This window comes from Hemiscyllium ocellatum, chromosome 2 (genome assembly GCF_020745735.1).
Source record: "Hemiscyllium ocellatum isolate sHemOce1 chromosome 2, sHemOce1.pat.X.cur, whole genome shotgun sequence".
Lineage (NCBI taxonomy): Eukaryota > Metazoa > Chordata > Chondrichthyes > Orectolobiformes > Hemiscylliidae > Hemiscyllium > Hemiscyllium ocellatum.
Window position 1 is genome coordinate 67,090,478 of NC_083402.1, and position 19,992 is coordinate 67,110,469.

The 19,992-nt window shown below is 36.5% G+C and overlaps 1 protein-coding gene across 2 annotated transcripts in view; it reads left to right on the forward strand.

Moving 5' to 3' along the window:
- Positions 1-12,037, forward strand: part of dcp2 (decapping mRNA 2) — a 37,408-nt gene extending 25,371 nt beyond the window's left edge. For both annotated transcript variants that reach the window (XM_060837455.1, XM_060837462.1), the window contains exons 8-11: positions 2,006-2,144; positions 4,399-4,506; positions 7,783-7,834; positions 7,992-12,037. In XM_060837455.1, coding sequence (XP_060693438.1) covers positions 2,006-2,144; positions 4,399-4,506; positions 7,783-7,834; positions 7,992-8,167 — 475 coding nt within the window. In that variant the 3' untranslated portion in view covers positions 8,168-12,037. The remainder of the gene's footprint in view (positions 1-2,005; positions 2,145-4,398; positions 4,507-7,782; positions 7,835-7,991) is intronic.
- The last annotated feature ends 7,955 nt before the right edge of the window (positions 12,038-19,992 follow it).

Here is a 19,992-nt window from a genome sequence, read left to right on the forward strand (position 1 = left end):
TGTCTATTCCACTGTCTAGGTCAATGCTGTGTGGTCCGTCCAGTTTCATTTCCTTTTTCTTGAGACTTTGTAGCGACTAATACAACTGAGTGGCTTGCTAAGCCATTTCAGAAGGTAGTTCAGAGTCAACCACAGAGCTATGGGTCTGTAATTGTAGGCCAGACTAGGTGCAGGTGGCAGATTGCTTCCCTGCAGAATATTTGTGAATCAGATGGGTTTTTCCAACAATCTTCAATGGTTTCATAGTTATCAATAAATACTTAATTCCAGATATTTTTATCAAAATCAAATTCCACTATCTGTCAAGGCAGGGTTTCAAACCCAGGTCTCCAGAACATTAGCAGGGCTTCTGGATTAATAGTTTAGTGATAATACCACGAGGTCATTGTCCCCTCTTTTGAAGGTAAGAGATTCCCATGATATGATTCAAAGAGTCGTGATGAGGTTTTGCTGGTGTTCTAGCCAACATTTATCATTCAACCAATGTTATAATGACAAGATAACTTGCTTTTGTCTTATACCTTGGTTTATGGGACCTTTGTGCGCAAATTGGCCAGTGCATTTCTGATCATGAAACCAATTTTTGTTTTGGACTAAAAATGGAAAAGAAGTTGCTTTAAATCAAGGCAACTGTAAGAAGGTGTTTGCAGTTTTTAAAACAAGTTGCTGGAGCACATCGAATTGTATCTATAACTTTGCCTTATTCCAGCAAGAAGGGAGAACGCTAGACAGAATGGCATCACCTGTATGATCGTCAATTTTGCCCAGTCTTTCGAATGGCTTTTCAATTAGGACCAATTGTTGTTGGTTCAGGAGGGCTTAACAGGCCCAACAGCTTGATTGGTTCCTTGGATGCCTGCAGCTTTGGGTGTGGACAACACAGCAGAAATGTCTAACCTGCAAAAAGAAAGCATCCATCTCACATGCGTGCTCTTGCTGTGTGTCATTCTCATTTGCTGTTGTATTGTCTGTACTGTCTATTTGACCTATGTGGTAAAGTTAAAACAAATCCCTCGTAGCTGCTGTCCGATATCTTTCTAAATAAGCTGCTCTTTCTGCTAATCCCAGTTGAAAGAAAGAGGAGAACCCATTTTCAAAGGCTCTGAAAGAATAAATCCTCAACCAGTGAAAGCAAAACTGAGTGTTGAAGAATCCACAATCTCACATTATCAGCAAAAAGTCCAAAGAAATTGAAAGGACCCAAAGCAAACAACTGATCAACATTGTAATCCAGACTGATGCCTGAACTGTTCTTTTCTGATTTTTTTTTTCTTTTCCCATGCCCCCTAATATTTTTGTCTCATCTATCTGTTCTCATGTGTATGAAAATTTTAGAAAATGGTAGAGTTTAGATTATGGAATTATAAGTTAGCAATTCATTTTTTTTGTCATTTATTTAAAAACAGTTTGTTTACAGAAAGTAGTTATTTTCTTTTTAAAGATCAAAAACTTGATATGCGTATTATTTGAGCCTGAATTAGACACTGTGATAAAATGGAGCAATTTGTTGATTTAATCATTTTCACACTGTGATGATTCTGGGAATAGTGGGGCTTTATTTCCAGTCTGCTACCCTATTGAATTGTGATACCATATTACATTGTATTTTGTTACTATATTTGCTGATGGCTTTGATTGAATTATGCCATACCATTGACAGAGTATCCAATAATCAATTTGAACTGAAAGGAACATTTTGGCATGAACCACATTGTAGCTATAGAGAAAAATAAGAACCTAAGTGCCATACTACTTAAATGGCCAGAGGTATTTCACAGTGAATTCCAAGAAAACAGTTAGAGTTTCCTGCTCGATGTCTCATCTGGAAAAATAACACATCTGATAATTTAACATTCATTAGCTCTGCAGTGGAATGTTAGTCATAATTATGTGCTGAGTTCTAGATTAGAATTGAAAAATTTGATTATTTTACATTTGTAAGTTTCAACACTTACACCAAAAACCACAAGCTTCCTTGACACGTGTGGGTATTTATGTTTCATAGATCACGAACACGGCAGAATTCACAGTTACTGGAGGGGTTCACAGGAGAAACATGGGGATGCTCCAATAAACACAGGCCACAGCAGAAGCCTTTCAGTCAAAATAATCAGTGTGATACTTCTGAGACCATGAAGTGCAAGGTAATGTTAATTGAAGAAAAATATTTGGATTGCCTATACATTAAGAATTAAACGTTAAAAATCAGTTAATTATCCTAAATTGCTGTAGCTTTAGAGACTCAATAGAGTGATGACGAACATCTTTCCTGTACTGCAATTATTCGTGGCTTCGTTTCTCTGAATATGAGGTGGTTGTTTTAGGCATCTGTTTTTGACTGGGTTAGGGTTCATGTTTTTATTTGTGCACGTTTATTCATGTAGCTTTAATGTAATGCAGGCACAGAATAATTGTTTTGTCAGTTTGACTACGTTGACTAATGCATGAAATTTTACTTCATATGATCAGCTGAAGCTTGATCTCCTTATCCACAAAATTCCCCTCTTAGTTCCTTCAACTCCCTGCCATAGATTTGAGCCTAACTCAAAAGACAAGCCTGGTCTTGCATCTTCATACGTTCTGTCACCTTCCTGCTTGCCACCTTGTAAAGTACATTAACATTTTTTTTAAAAACTCCTTTTCAATAGGATTTATACTGTTATAGGAAAGGCACATAATTTCAAAATACTGGATTGTTAAAGATAACTAAACAACTTTTTATGCAATAATTTCAAGCAGTAGAATTTCAAGACATAAGTAGTGTGATACAAATTTGTAAGTGTTAGCTGAAATGAAGAATATACCAAATCTAAACAATAGGAAATTATGGATTCAAGTTTCTATTTGAGCAGTGCCACTTTCCGTAAAATTATTGGCACAGCACTATCTGCTGTATCCCTGGAAGGACGTTAACTCCTCTACCAAGGACATCATTACAGAGACCGTCTTGGAGTAAACTACATATTGTTTTAATTTTTTTAGCTTTGTTTTCATTTTTTTTCTCTCTGCATCTTCAAGAAATAGTTATCTCAAATCCTTGTAACTGGTTGACTATAAATTTACAATTAGTGACTGACAATCTGTGAAACCTTGTGCGTCACAATAATTGCTCCCGTGCCACCCAAAACCATGTGATCTGGGAGAGATGAAAAACTGCTTTTTCTTTAAAAAAAAGGCCAATTAGAGAATTTCCTCAGATTCCTTTGGGTAATTAAAACTAGCTGTGATTTCCTGTGACCCTGAAAATTCTCTTGCACTGCCTTGCTTTTGTATATTGCAATTTCCTCTGAAGTGGTTTTGTTTACATTTGATGAAATTCGTTGAATTAACATTCACTGAATAAGCCAACAGCCACAATTCCCTGGGTTAATAACCTAGATCTGGCCTTATGCTGCCTAAAATTCCAATTACTTATCCTCCCAAACCTATCTACTGGGAACTGTAAAATTTTATTTTGCCTATTGTTTTTGGTTGATAACACTCCTGCCTCAGAAACAGTAAGTTGTGGCTTAGATCTCTCTTTTAGGTCTTGAGTGCAGCAATCTAGACTGCAACTCCATAGTACTGGCTGAGTGCTGCACTGTCTGACATATTGCTTTATGGATGAAATATTAAAATGCTTCACCTGCCCTCAGATGTAAAAATTCCTTGGTGCTATTTTGAAGAGCAGAGGAGTTATCTCTGACTTGGCCAGGTCTTCCTTTGATCAACAAGTATCTGGTCATTATAAGTTGCTGCTTGTGGAATGTGTACTGTGCATAAATAGACTGTCATTTTTCCTACAACAGAACAGCATTGGCAGTAAAGGAGTCTTGCATTCTGATGGCTGTGGAACTGCTGTTTAATCACAGGTCCTTTTTTTTTGGTGGGAGGAGGAACACTTTGACCATATTGTCCTCCACGAAATCTAAAGAAACCATCCCAGAGTGCAGTGAGACGTTGGAAAATTGAGATGAGGGACTTGCGTTGTAGGTGTCATCTCCCCATACACTTTTAGCTGGATATTGTCTGACAAAACTGTCATATCTATTTGAGGCTCATAATTCTACTTAAAATGGTGTGCTCATTTTAATTTATTTTTAATCAGCCTGTATGAGCATGTTATGACCTACCTCTGGGGCAGGTGATACTTGAATTCAGGCACAGAGACAAGGACACTGCACTGTGCCACAAGACCCTGGTATGTTACACTTTAACAATGTCATTAACATCAAACAGTCAAGTATTTTCAAAATTGATGACTACAGTGTACTCATTTCATATTTCTCAAAGTAAGTAGTGCAGATATCTTTTTGTATGAAATTTGCTCTGCTGGTAGACAAAATATTTTTAAATGAAGGAAGCAAGTGATCTCAGGTTTATTTACACTGTACATATGAACGTTTGTTACATTTTTAGCCCCATAATGTCAGGGGTAATGGCAGAAAACAGTATCAAGATACTCCAAACCAGAAGAAGAAGCCTAATGGAGTAAATAATCAGCAAGTTAAGCAATTTCAGATATTGGTGAGTATTTGCTGTATTTTCTGTCAAAATTCTGAATTGCACTAGTGTAACTGTAAGGTATTTGTAATAAGGAACAAGATAGGTTTATAATTCCAACATTAGCATAGTGTCTTATTATTAATGAAAAAGCTGTCTTCAAGGTCAGCTACATGGGGAAAGTTAGCATTCATCTTTGAAACATTTCTAGTCTACATCTCACTTTATTAAAATGGTTCAATGTTTCGATACTTTTAATTATAATTTAGGAATGTGGAGAGAGAACATCGGAATAGCAGCGTGCTATTTAACCTTTTGAGTTGTCCTATCATTCAATTAGATTGTGGATGTTCTGTATCTCTACTCGATGTTATTTTTGTGTCTAGATGCTATGTATGTATTTTATTTGCATTTCCAAAAATGCTTTAAAATTTTTCTTGGGATGATATGGTTTTCATTTTTTGAATGTAGGCCAACATCAGAATTTAAGGTTTTCTGGTATTTTATCCAAAATATCATAATTACTGCTTACAATATATTAGTGTTATTTGGCATCAGGAAGGTGCAGATTTGATCTGTGGTATGTGGAATTTGTTTATTAGAGTGAAGTAGTACCACAGGCATGAAAGCTGCTCTGTGCTTTCGCTGGATTAGACAAAAGAAAAACAATTGCCTTTTCATGCCAGGGGGTGTAAATTTCTTTGTACTGTAAGTGTGACTATGAATACAGGATTTAGAGGTGCTGATGTTGGACTGGGGTGTACAAAGTTAAAAATCACATAAGAGGAGGTTATATTCCAAAGGGTTTATTTGGAAGCACTAGTTTTTGGGGTGCTGCTCCTTCATCAGGTGGTTGTGGAGTATAAGATTGTAGGACACAGAATTTATAACAAACATTTATAGTGTGATGTAACTGAAAATATATTTTGAAAAAGACCTGGATTGTTTGTTAAGTCTCTCATCTTTTCGAATGACCATGCTGGTTTCAGTTCTTTTATATGTAAATCCCAGAACGTTTTTAAAGTCACATTCTCAAGTGAACTTTAACAATAGGTGCCATGTTGGCCCAGATAATGTATTGAAGGTGTGAGCTTCCCTATGTGAGGCTGTCTGTGCCCCAATGTTCAAACTGATTCTAATCTAAAAAAGGAATTTACAGAATCTTACATGGATTCATGCAGTTTTTGTACAAAATAAAATGTAATTCTGCGAGTACAAATTCACCCCAAAACCTTATGCGGGTTTATGCACATTTGGCGTGGAGGGGTGGGGTGGATGGTGTATGAGTGTCTGTGAGAGGGAGAGTGTAAAGGGATATTGATCTGTGGGAGTGTATGTGTGAGCATATGAGAGAGGGTCTGCAGGAATGTGTGTGTGTGTGGTGCAGTGGAGTCACCTGTAGTATGACGTGAACCCAAGGTCCCCTCGGTACTGAACTTAGCTATCAGCCTCTGCTCGCCACTTTGCGTTGTTGCCTGACCCGAAGTCTGCCTTGGAGGATGGTCACCCGAAGGTCTGAGGTCGAATGCCCCAGACCGCTGAAGTGTTCTCCCACTGGGAGGGAGCATTCCTGTCTACTGATTGTTGTGTGATGTCCATTCATCCATTGCCGTAGCCTCTGCTTGGTCTCCCCAATGTACCATACCTCAGGGCATCCTTGCCTGCAGCATCTGAGATGGACAACATTGGCCGAGTCACAAGTACCTGCCACATACATGGTGGGAAGTGTCCCCACGTGTATTGGTGGTATCAGTGTCAACACTCTGACAAGTCTTGCAGCATCTGGCGTGACAAGGTTGTATGGTGTTCTGAAGGCCGAGCAGTTTGCTGCGAACAATGACCCTTCAAGACCGACTTCAGGACTGGTGACAACGCAAAGCGGCTAAGCAAAAGCTGATAGCCAAGTTTGATTCCATGATGTTCTCAACTGGGACCTTGGGTTCACGTGACACAACAGGTGAATGCACATGTACGTGCGCATACACGCATGCACCCTCTCTCATACGCTCACACATACACTCCCACACACACCCTCTTACAGACTTGTACCCCTTTACGCTCTCACACAAAAACATATACACTCTTGCTCAGATACTTATAACCCCCCATGCGCGCACACCCACAAGTTTATGGGGTGAATTTGTACTTCAGAATTACATTTTGTTTTGCTAAAAAACTGCATGACTCCATGTAAGATTCTGTAAGTCCCCTTTTTAGATTAGAATCAGTCTGAACATTGGGGCACAGACAACCTTACACAGTGCACCTCACACCTTCAATGCATTATCAAGGCCAACATGGCACCTATTGTTAAAGTTCACTTGAAAAAGTAACTTTAAGAAAGTTCTGGGGTTTACATATGAAAGAACTGAAACCAACATGCCCATTCTAAAAGACCAGGGATTTAACAAACAATTCAGGTCTTTTTCAATATATAATTTCAGTTACATCACACTGTAAACTTCTGTTATAAATTCTGTGTCCTACAATCGTATGCTCCACAACCACCTGATGAAGGAGCAGTGCCCTGAAAGCTACTGCTTCCAAATAAACCTGTTGGCCTATAACCTGTTGTGATTTTTAACTATGAATACAGGATTAGCCTTTATTTTGATGCCATAGCATGGTAATGTCTGTTTCTCACTGTCTCCACTCATTGACATTTATTCTTTAGTTGAGATGCCAAAAGAATTCTGCAGACTTGGAAAGTTTGCCCCCATTTGCATTATTGCATTTAGCAGAGGAAGGGTAAAATGTCAAAATCTTTTGTTTAAGTTTGTAGTGGATCTTTTGATCTGTATTGCTGATTCCTTTGAATAAGGGCAAGTTGCAATGCTCAAGATCAAATTTATCCATTAGGCATAATCCCTTAAGTCTTATTGGATTCCGATGTTCCTATCTGTTTCATTTTAAAGGCTTTAGATATATTTATTCATATTTTAATATAAACTGTGCTTGGGTTATATGTTTTTGCAGAAGTTAACCACTCATTATTCATAAACTTCCCACAGTTTTCTTGCAAACATAAAATCGTGTTTTTAAAAAGTAGCCTGAAATTAAAACACCCAGCCTAGTTATCAATGTATGGTACTTTTAACAACAGTTTATAGAGGTGAAGGTAAACACCTACTTGTGGACACTCACATTAATTCCGAGGTTGACTCCTCTATCACTCCTCTTGCTGTGTGACAACGGTCCTTCTCTCCCTCTGTTGTGACATACATTTTAGTAGTATGTCCATAATGTCTCAACAGCCAATTGTCAGTAAACTTCAGAATTTTTTTGTTTTAAATCTTTTAGAAACCTGATAAAAAGCTTCAGCCAAGACGATTACAAGACCATTTTGAAACAGGTAAGACCACTTTGTAAAACTTTTTCAAAGTTAGAATTGTCTAACTTTTTAATTTCTGTTATGCAGAATTTGATGCTAATGAGAATTCATTTTGAAAGAAATTTTTTATTTCTGGTTATACAAATATATCTTTATTTCTCCCCCCGCCCTCACTTAGATGCAGTCTGTGAACTGTGCAATTCAAATCAGCTCCTGGAATATACTGGGACATGCATATCGGGTTCTGAGCCCTCGGATTCCTGCAGCGGACACTCCAATTTTAATTTCTCATCCAGAGCCTTTCTCAGCTTCAAGTTTGATCGTGATGCAATTATGAAATGCTTTGACCTATGACAGCATGTTCAGTTTTGATGTAAAGGGATCACAAGGTTACATGGAGCAAGTTGCAAGATCAATGAAAAACTGACCTTTTGATCCTTGAGTATTTCAAACTCCTAAGGATTTTAAAAAGTACAGTGTGGAGTTTTTAAAAGTGGGCAGAAATAAATAAGATGAGGTCATGTTTAATACAGTTTAGCATTTGTATACAAGCAACCTTTTCAGTATTTGAAATTGGCCATTGGTTTCATTTTAGTAGATTAGTGCAGTACTGGAAAGGAAATATTTTTAATTTTGTTTTGTAAATCTTTTCCTTTCTCTCTGGATTCCATCCCCATACGTTAGCCGTGGATATGATACTTTAAGCAGATGAAGGTTATTGAGCTTTTTTGAGTGGATGTTAGGAAAGATAGGACAGAATGGATTATTGCAGTATTAGGCTTTTGTTTTAAACAGTTTAATCAATTCCATTTACAATGATATTCATGCTGTAGTCATTCATGTAATTATACTGTAGATATTTGTTTGTTTCTATTGGATGTTTAGAATGCTCTTTGGTGTTGCTATAGTTACAGAATGTTAAGCTATTTCTGGCAGTTGTTTCACACCTGGTCATATTATTGTTTTTGTTTTCTTCACTTCAATTTATATGCTTTAAAGTTTCAAGGAAATTCTTCATTGTATTCCTGGATCAGATCGATGTTAATGGTGAAAATGGGAAGCTGTTGAGTCTATGTGAGAATATTACCTTCAACCTTTCACTTACAGTCAATTCATAATCAATTGTATAGAATTCCTTGAACTCTAAGTTCCAATACATTCTGACTTAAAAATATTGAGTGACTTACTAACAAAAAATTAAAATCCACTGAATTCCTTGACTGCTTAATGTTTTATTAAAAAGAAGCATGTGACTAGACAAAGCACTTGATGTGAGAGCTTACAATCTCGACCCTGAACTCGAGAGATCTGAAGTAATGGTAGTTTTGTTATTTTTAAATTTAATCCACTTTAATCATTATTGAACATTGGTTCTGTTACAGAAATTTATCCAAATTAGTTTTGGAAATAGGCTGGGTGAGGTGAAGGCTATTATTCGAAGAGTAATTTCAGATCCCTTTTCAGTTACCTTGCTTATTTAGTGGACATGTGACCTTTACTACAATCCTATTGCAGAGAAAAGAAACATCAAAAGTCATGACCTGCTTACTAGTAGTCAGATATAAACCCAAATCTCTCAAATTGATTGTTAAATTTCTCAAAATATAAATTTATAATCAAATTCCTGAATTTAATTTTTCAGTTTTGTACTTATCCTGCTCAACTTCTCTATGGAAAAATACAGTGCATGCAGTTAGTGCAGAAACAGCATCCAACTAAATTATGATGGTAAACTGTTTAATGAAAGTAACAATCCTTTGTTAGGCTTTATAACCTTATAAAAACAATAGGGTTTTAAGCCTGTGACAATATTGTTATAATAAAAGATACATTTGTTTGTCAGGTTTTCATCTTTCCCACACAGTGGAAGAGTTAGAGTGAAGCACGTAATAAAATTTTGTATGAGGTTGTTTTGAGCTCTTGTGAAAATAAAAATCAATTTGCATTACAATAGAATTTTTGGGTGGGGGATTATTTCAAAACTGAGTTTAAGTCCTACATTTTGATGGTAAATTTTCATCTTTGGCTGCAATCTGGGTATTAATTATGCCAATTCTTTTTTTGGCAAGTTATTTTGCTCAAATTCACTTCCATTTTGGTAAATATCAAATTTCTCTCGAACCAGTGGAATCCAATAACATTTTGGGAAGCATTTTTAAGGACAATTTCCATACATATTCAAGAGTGGTAAATAGAACAGAACAGTTTAATTATAAGGCTTAAAATGGCTTTATTCATAAAAATAATTTAATCTGTTCATCAGCTATGAGTAATTTGATCTTCAATGTATATAGAAGTTATTTATAATGGAGTACAGCAGTCATTCATAGTATGTGAAGGGGAATTTTTCTAATCCTTTTGTAAGATATTTATTAGTGTCCTTTCACCCAAAAGAACAAGCTCACCTTTTTAGAGCTAATGTCACAACTCAATATTCCCAGAGTTGTTGCAAATGTGAAAAGGTTTAGTCAAACTATCCAGAGTCCCCACTTAATCAGTCAAATAAACTTAGTTTACGAAAAAACATTTGCGAGGTTTCTGTATTTAACAACAAAATGACAGTCTATTATGAATATATTATATTTAACCAATGGCAATTAGGAAGTTTGATTTGCTAACATAACTGTAAACTTAAACTCTATCCCTTAACTTCCCTTCTTCTCAAACAGGCACAAAAACATACAAAATATGGATATTATGGATGGATAAAGACAAAAGAACACAGTTTGATAGCATTAGTCTGGACCACTGCATGCAACAAGTTGCTTTCTTTCTTTTCCTTTCAATTCCTTTGTAGTTTTTTGCTGCTGACATAAATTGTTCAGTACAGTATATTCTTTTACATTAACTGGTTAAGAGTTCATCTTTTTACTTTCTTTAAAGATTTTTTTCCCTCTTTCAACAGGGCATTTGTAGAGAAAAGTGAGTGGAAGACAGCCAGTTGTCACTCCACATGAGAGGGAGATACACAAATCAGTGTTTCTCTTTGCAGGCTAGATAGCTCTCTGCTGCATTAACTCCACACCAGCCATGGTCATTTGATTAAGAGCAAATCAGAATATTGTTGTCAAGCAATTTTCCTTCAGTTCAGACCCATTGGCTTTGGTATGTGTTTTTTGCTCTCTTTGGTCCAAGGGAAAGCAGTGTTGTATATAATCTAGTGTGCTGCAGTTAACATGATTTTTAAAACTGCAGCCATCTCATTGCACAGTTTCCTTGATTTAAAACAGTAACTTCCTTTAGTTTTGTCTACTGTCCAAGAATAAAAGGAATAAAGTGGTGTAGTTTTATATTTCCTTAATGGCATTCAAACAAGTGCAATTAGTAGAAGTGTCCAATGTGATTGATTGATTGAATTTGAGCATGTGATAAATTTAGTGACCAACATTTTATTTTTAAAGTAGCACAAACGATTGAAACTCAATTTGAGCTTAATATGCAATCTTTCATGGAGTTTTCACTGATAATGATTGAACTGTGCTGAAAAATATTTCAGCTCCCCCTTTTTTAAAATAATGATGTCACGGGAAAAAATGTGAAAGTGTTAATTTTTTCTTCCCAGTGTGGGCGGGTGAAGCTGGTGTGCTAGTGATTTTGTTTTAATTTCAGAAGCTTAAGGACAATTTATCTAAAATGTCCAGAAATAGAACAAAAGAACTGAATTATAAAAATAGAATTCTGTCTGTTAAATAATGTCTTATTAAAGCATCAACTATTCAAAACATAAAGTAAATCTGTTTTAAGTCCTGATTTCAGTGCGTGTCTGAAATGAGCTGCCAGAGGACATGGTGGAGGCTGCTACAATTACAACATTTACAAGGCATCTGGATGGGTAAATGAATAAGAAGGGTTTAGAGGGATATGGGCCAAGTGCTGGCAAATGGGACTGGATTAAGTTAGGATATCTGGTAGGCATGGACTTGTTGGACCGATGGGTCTGTTTCCATGCTGTGCGTCTCCATGACCCTATTACTCTAAGTTAAAAGAAATGACTTGATCCCACAGCCTTCTCCAATTTCCTCTAAATGACTTCACTTTGGATAATGTCCAAACAAATTATATATGATTTCAGCGCAATACATGTGATATGTATCACAATATATGTGATATGACAAAATTTGTTAGATATGTCAAAATTATTGTGCAGTAACATTTTTATAATATTTTAGCAGCTTCTAATAATTGTTGTTCACTGATATATTTATTGGCTCATTATTGCTTCAACACAGGCTTCATTTTAGTTGGTGAAATTAATCTTAGTGTATTTATAATTAAAAATCTCCAATAGTGCTGTTTAGCATTGTTAGAAAATGGAAAACTGAAAAAGTGTAAAGTAATTGTATATTGGGAAAATCAATTCATTTCATACAGTCAGTTAAACTGGAAAATTTCAGAAGTCTATCTTCTATTTATATGCTAGTACCATTTTGTGACCAACAGCACAGTTGCTCATAATGACAATTAAAGTACAGTCTTGTTGAAATACAAAGAAAACTATTGATCCCCGCACTCCCAATCCACATTACGAGGGGCAAGTGATCTGATCGCATGATTGGATCTTTGTTAGTATATTGTGCACACTAGGAAGCACTTCTACTAATTGCACTTCCTACTGTCTGCTTCTCCAGAGTGATTACTCCCAGATCTACCTTGCCCCCTCTCCTTTTGACCCTTCCATTTTCTTTGATTTGGCATGCTACTTGTCTGATATCCAGATCCAGATCATCAGACATTTTCCTCCAACAAAATATTGGAAGAACTGAAGCCAATGCCCTTGGTCCCTATTGAAAAGTCTCTAGCCACAGTCATAGGATGAACCTAAAACTAAATGTTTTCAATCTTTTGTCATCCTACAACCTCTGTGTGAGCTTGTGACATTAACCTCTCCATCAATATGATAGTGCACTTCTGTGATGTGCTTCAACTGGCCTATTGCATGCATTTGTGACACCTGATGAAGGATTCTTGCCCAAAACATTGATTCTCCTGCTCCTCGAATGCTGCCTGACTTGTTGTGCTTTTCCAGCAACACACTCTCGACTCTGATTTCCAGCATCTACAGTACTCACTTTCTCCTGTTGCATACATCATCTTTATTCATTCTTTTATTGCCTATAGACTCCACAGTTCCAATGCTTACCTCTGTTCCCGACCTTGCACTTTCATTAAATTTGAACTCTTCGATGTCTCAACTTGCACCAATACCATTCACCAATCAACTCACTGTTTGCTGTCCTGCAATGACTCCAATTACATGTTTCATTTGTAAAATTCACATTTTTATTTTTAACCCCTCCTGACCGCTAACCTATTTGCTTTCCAACTCTGGCTGTTTGTGCGTCTCCAATTTTCTCTCAATTGCTGACTATGCCTCGAGTTCCTAGAGGCCTAAGCTCTGCAATTGTGTCCCAAAACTTTCCAAATCTCTTTTTCCCTTATGTGAGTTATTTTCACATGCTGTTGATAAATTTCTGGTGAAGCACTTTGCAATGCTTTCACTATGTTAACAGTGCTATTTAAATATACAGAAATAGAGGAAGAGGAAAACTCTTTTCTCACTTTTTTCCCCTAATTATATTCTCTGGCAGCACCTTATCTTGGATATCAGAATAGATCTATCATGGATGATACAAAAAGTAAAGAAATACTTCCACAGAAACATCCCTTTGATTTCTGTGCTAAATGAAGTGTCCCTTCATTTGAGTCTGTGAATACAGTTTCAGGCTACGTTCCCTCTAATTCATTTTTTCTTCTGGGTGGACCTCTGAGTGACTTCCAATACTGATAGTTAATGCTGGGGATGGCATTAGCACACCAATCTCTGTGCGTAGACCCATGAGCACAGCTTAAATGGCCTTTTTGTCTTAGGTTTGCATTAAATTAACATATCTGGTGTTCACTAGTTGGAGAGAATTTTGATCATTGTTTAACATAGTTAAAAATCACACAACGCCAGATTATAGTCCAACAGGTTTATTTAGAAGTACAAGCTTTTGGAGTACTTCCTGGTAGCAATCTGATGAAGGAGCAGCGCTCCAAAAGCTTGTACTTCCAAATAAACCTGTTGGACTGTAACCTGGTGTTGTGTGATTTTTAACTTTGTCTACCCCAGTCCAACACCAGCACTTCCACATCATTGTTTAACATGTGATAATAATGAGATCTTGGTACTAAGTATAGGAACCAAATACATTCTCTATACATTCTCTAACTTAGAATAATGTAATATCTATTCATGTTGTGGTTGTATTTTTTAAACACACTTGAGAAAGCTTCAAAATTGAATCAAGGTGATTAATGGAAATTAAGTTGAGTCTTTTTAACTTATGAAACAATTTTAGTAAGTTATAATGATACAAATGGTTGCATAAAGTGTAACTTCAATGCAGACTGGTACTGAAACTTCAATGAAACTTACCCATGATTTTACTACTTAAAGTCAAAGTGATAATTGCAAGGTAATTTTGAACTTGAAGATCCTGTGCAAAGGGGCTTCAATTTAGAATAACTTGTAGATTATAATTTTCTCTCTTTGCTGTTTGGCTTGTTATATTTTAATGCTTTATTTCCATAATTTTGTTTCAATTAATTTGTGCTTAGATTAACATTTTTTTAAAAAGAACTATATCTTTTAAATTTTTAAAAAAAAATTAATGTTTTAATTTAACAATTTTTGAGGTATTTTCTCACCTACCTTGAAGACGAGTGAAAGACAAAATGGCTCATGGATATTCTTGTTTTAGGCAATAAATATGTAAACTGAGTTTTTTTTGTTGTGATGCACTCTAGTAAGCATCTGTTTTTGTAATTTGTATAAGTCCATTTTGAAGAACTGAACTAATTACAAATTATTTTGTGCTATATATTACAGCTGGGATTTATAAATGTAACATCTAAAGCTTTCTGCTTCCTAGAAGAACAAATAATTCTAATTTGTTTTTCAATCGTGTTTATGAAAGATTTAGTGATATGGACTTCTAGTTTTAAAACTATCCTTACTGTCTTTTTGGAGTGCAATCAGAATGCACTGGATAATTGGTTATTGTAAATGTGGGGTGAAGTTTGCGTAGCTTCATTTGAATGTCTGCCTTAATTCTAGCAAAGAACTATAATTCAGAGAGAAAATGTTTTTCTTTCATTTTGATTTTGATATATTTTAATTCAAAGATTTCTCATATTCTCCAAACATAGGGAATTCTTAGCCCAAATGTCACAGCACACAATACTTATGAACTTGAAAATTATTTTGTAATAGTGTTTCATGTGATGGTAGTATTGCTGGTAAGGCCAACATTTATTGCCCACCATGAGTTGATTTTGAGAATGTGGTGAGAGTTGCTGGTTTGAACCACCGCAGTCCATCTGGTGTAGGGACTTCCCACAGTCAGTTCCAGGATTCTGATCCAGCATCAAGAATTAGCAATATAGCAATAACGTAAGATGGTGCATGGCTTGGAGGGGAGTTTGCAGGTGTGGTGTTTCTGTGTGCCTATTCTCCTGTCCTAGTTGGTAAAGGTTGCAGATTTAGAAGAATCTGTCAAAGAAGCCTTGTTGAGATGCTGAAGTGCACCTTCAATATACAACACCCTTCTGCAGCTATATGAGTGGTGAAAGCAGTTAATATTTAAGGTATTGAATGCAATAATGATCAAGTAGACCACTTTGGCCTTGGGTGGTGTTGAGCTTCTTGAGTGTTGTTGGAACCATACTCATCTAGGTAGGTGAAGAGTATTCAATCACACTTGTCCTGCTCTCTGACCTGTATTTGCATCTCTATCTCTTCCCCCCTCAAGATGCTGATAGACACCAATGTTAAAACCATTCCATGTCAAGAGGAGATGGTTAGATTCTGTTCTTGGAAAACACAGTAGTAATTTTTAACTTCAGTACAAAGATGGAGTATTGCTCCTAGTAATGTGCAAAATTTATATTTCAACTACGGACTATGTCAGAGAAAGACATTTAATTTCACTAATTCAAGTGATATAGCAATTTTTTGTTTAAAGTAATGATTGCTTTAGAAGATGGTGTAGATTGTGGTGTACAAGTCCAGTATGGTGTTTATATGATTTGGGGTAAGGATAGTATCACTGATATTTGGATACAGTTCAAGATGGACTGCTCTTAAATTGAAATGAACTGACCGAATTGCAAGTTGAACCCAGTAAACATATGACAATGTATGCAAGTAACTAGAATGCATCCCTTCTGTCTTTGGATCAATCAGGCCAGTGAGAGATGGGTATATTTATACAAAAATAAATATTGCAATTTAAAATAGTAAATGAGTCTGTTATAACATTGATGCTTGATCAACCACTTTTCATAGTTTTAGTTTAGGATCAAAAGTGACTATATAAATGAATATTAAATTGATATCTAGTTTCTGGCAAGTATGCTCCTTTGGCTTTTTAAAGTGACTTTGTCATTGGAAGCTTTTGTTTTCCTTCTGGGGCAAGAGGAACACAATAGGATTAACACATTGCATACTAATTCTTTCAAAACTCAGACTGCATTGACTAAAGTATATTTAAAACTGAATGTTATTCAGTTTGTTTGCTTTTATGTTCTGTTTTTATTTGTCACTAGTTCATTTTATATAACACTGATTAGCATTTTAGCTTCGCTTTACATTTATTGTAATATGTAAATAATTGTGCTATAAGTCGAGTTCATTTGTTGATAGTTTACTTTTATACTAAAATTGTTTTGAATTAGCGTATGTTACAAATAACAATTACAGGTACTTCAAAATAGAATTGCTGAAGTATTGTGTAATATGATTTTATAGTTTTATGGTCACTGACATCTTTTGATTTGGAAAGTCTTTTAAGGACTGCAAAATTTGTGAGCACCAATTTTACCAGTTCAGATATTGAGAGCAAAGTAACAAACCTAGGTATGTAGACAAACACATCTAGAATGTCCAAGCCCATTTTCTGAAACCAACAATTTTAGTGTTATATACAGTAACTGTGAATGGAATGATATTTTGGAGATATTTAATTTCCATGTTTTGGACATTAATGAAGGCACTGTATATATAAAAATAAATGAGAATCAATTTGTGATCTGTCTTTGCTTATTTTGAGTCTGAAATTTTATATTCTGAATTGTAGCTGATCTAAATCTGTTTGAAGAAGGCATTGATCTTGAATGAAAACCTAACATTTAAATGTTGAACTAATGTACTTTTAAAATACTTTAGGCTCAAGATCATTGTGTGCAGTTTGGGGAGAGGGGAGAAGAAAGGCAATAGCTGTGTAACTCGTATATTTATTTTCACCGTTGGTACTGGAGGGTTTAATGATTCAATTAAGCTGTAAATTAAAATTGTAATCAACTTCTGCATGAAAAAGACATTTATGTAAGTGCTGGTCTGATATTTTTCATGGTACGTTATCAACATCAGCCCAGTTAGTAATTCCAAATCTTCCTACTATCAGACTATTGATCATGAAATTAATAATTTACAATATTACAGCACAAAAGCTGGCTAGTTGGCCGATGAAATTTGTCCATGTGAGCTTTGATTCTATTTACTCACCAAATTGATATCTGTTTATTTATAAAGCAATCAAGTAATTACCTGCTTTTTTTTTGTTTAAGAAATGGCATTTGTTTTATGTTTGATTTATGGAAGTCAATTGCACGCTCTTAACACCTCATGTAAGAAACAATTTCCTAACCTCCATTAACTGGTTTGAGGAACTCTATTCAGCCTCACTGTTCTGCCCAAACTGCATATTGTGCTAGGATCATTCCTCCAAGCAAAAATAATGCAATGGCTCCTTCACCAACAGCTGTTTTCTTCCAATATCTGCCCATTCTTTTCTCTGCAAGTGTGAGGGCTTACAAATTTATTTATCTGATCAGTTGTCTGTTTCTTTTCTATCACAATCTTATTTATTCCAAGACAACTTCCTGTCTGTCACTTTATGCTGTCTCTGAGCTCATCTTGTTTATTAGATTTCCTGTTCTTTCGATTTCCTGTTCTTTCGACTCCATTCCTATCAAAGTGCTGATCAGCCAGCATTCCCTGTTGGTTCCGATACTAGCTATTCTATCATCATTACTGCCAGAATGGTCTGATACTTGGAAGGAAACTTACTGTTGCTAGTTTTCCCATGCCTACAAAGTGGACAGCATCTCAGGCAACTACGCATCCCCACCTGCCATGCTCAAAATATTTGGTGCTTGCTTTGAATGGAAGATCAGTGAAACAGTCACTTGTCCAATCAGCCTTGGATGCACAGATACCCAGTTACTGCCACAGATGTTCGATTAGCCTTCTTGAGATTGAACTCATGGGAACTGACTGGCCTGGATGGTCTGTGCACAGATTCTGTGTGGACCAGCTGGCAGGAGTATTTGCAGATATCTTTAACCTCTCCTGACTATGATCTGAAGTGCCCACCTGCTTCAAGAAGATCACCATCATTCTGGTGCCAAAAGAAATCATGAGTGCCTCAATGACTAATGCCTGGTGGCTCTGACCTCCATAATTATGGAGTGTTTCAAGAGGTTAGTCATGGCTCACATCAATTCCAGCCTACAAGATTGCCTTGATTCTTTGCAATATACTGGTATAACAGGTCCAAAATGGACACTACCTCCCTGTCTCTAAACTCATCCTTAGAACATCTGGATAACAAGAATACTTACGTCATGCTGCTACTTAATGACTACAGTTCTGTCTTGAATACCGTAATTTCAAACAAACTCCTCGACTTTGCGACTTCCCGACCCATAGATTGCAGTCAGTAAGATTAACTGACAATACCTCCATCATGATCCTCAACACCAGTGCTCCACAAGACTGCATACTCAGTCCCCTACTACTCTCCTTTATACACTTATAACTGTGTGGCCAAATTCCACCCCAATTCCATTAACAAGTTTGCTGATGACACCATTGTAGGTCAGGTCTTCAATAAAAATAAGATTGTATATGGGAAAGAGATTGAGTCCCTAGCGCATTGTGTAAAGACAACAATCATTTCAACATCAGCAAAACGAAGGAGCTGGTCATTGACTTCAGGAAGCAGAGTGGAGGGCACACCCCTGTGTGTATCATTGGTGTTGTGGGATGGTCGACAGCATTGAGTTCCTGGGAGTGGTAATCATCAATCTATCTTTGTCAACCCAGACCGATGTGACAGTCAAGAAAGCACAATAATATCTCTGCTAAGGAAATTTGGTATGTCCGCACAAACTCTTAGCAATTTTTTTTAATAGATGCAACAGAGTGGATGCTCTCCATCTGGAAGCATCACAGCATGGTATGGCAACTGCTGTTCCCAAGACCGCAAGAAACCAAAGAGAGTCATGAACACAACCCAGTCTATCTCCTAAACCAGCCTTCTATTTGCTGACGCTATCTGTACTGCCTCAGGAAAGCAACCAACATCATCAAGTATCCCTCCTACCCTGCTTATAATCTCTTCCACCCTCTTCTGTCAGGCAGATGTTATGTATGAACAGATTCAAAAAAACAGCTTTTCCTTGCAATTATCAGACATTTGAACAGACCTCTTCAATGTTAATTTTGATTTCTCTGCACCTTTTCTGTGGTTGGAACATTGTATTGGCAGTTGCTTAGCTATTTAATTGGTCAATCAAAGGAGGACTCATGCTGGCCAGCCAACCACAGAGAATGTTGAGAAGGAAGGAGAAAACATAGTGAACTGGCTCCCACTGGGTTTTGAGCAGGAGGCAGTTTGCTCTCAAAGCTGCTGGACGAGGCTGGGTTTTTTTTTAAGTCTTGCTGTCTCGTTATTCTCCAGTTATCAACTGTCGGAAGTTCTGAGAAAAGAGATTCCAATCATAAGTAAAAGTCTCCGTAAGACTGCAAGATATAAGAGAAGAATTAGGCTATTCAGCCTATCAAATCTGCTCCACCATTTGATTGTAGCTGAAATGTTTCTTAACCCTATTCTTACTGCCTTATCCCTGTAATCTTCAATTCCCTTAAATAATAAACCTATCTCTCTCTGTCTTAAGTACACTCAATGATTGGCCTCCAGAGCCTTCTGTAGCAATGATTTCTATAGATTAATCACCCTTTTGCTGAAAGTTCCCCCTCATCTCAGCTCTAAAGGGAGGTCCCTCTACTTAGGCTGTGCCCTCTGGTCCTAGTCTCTCCTACTAACAGAAACATCTCCACATCCATTCTATTC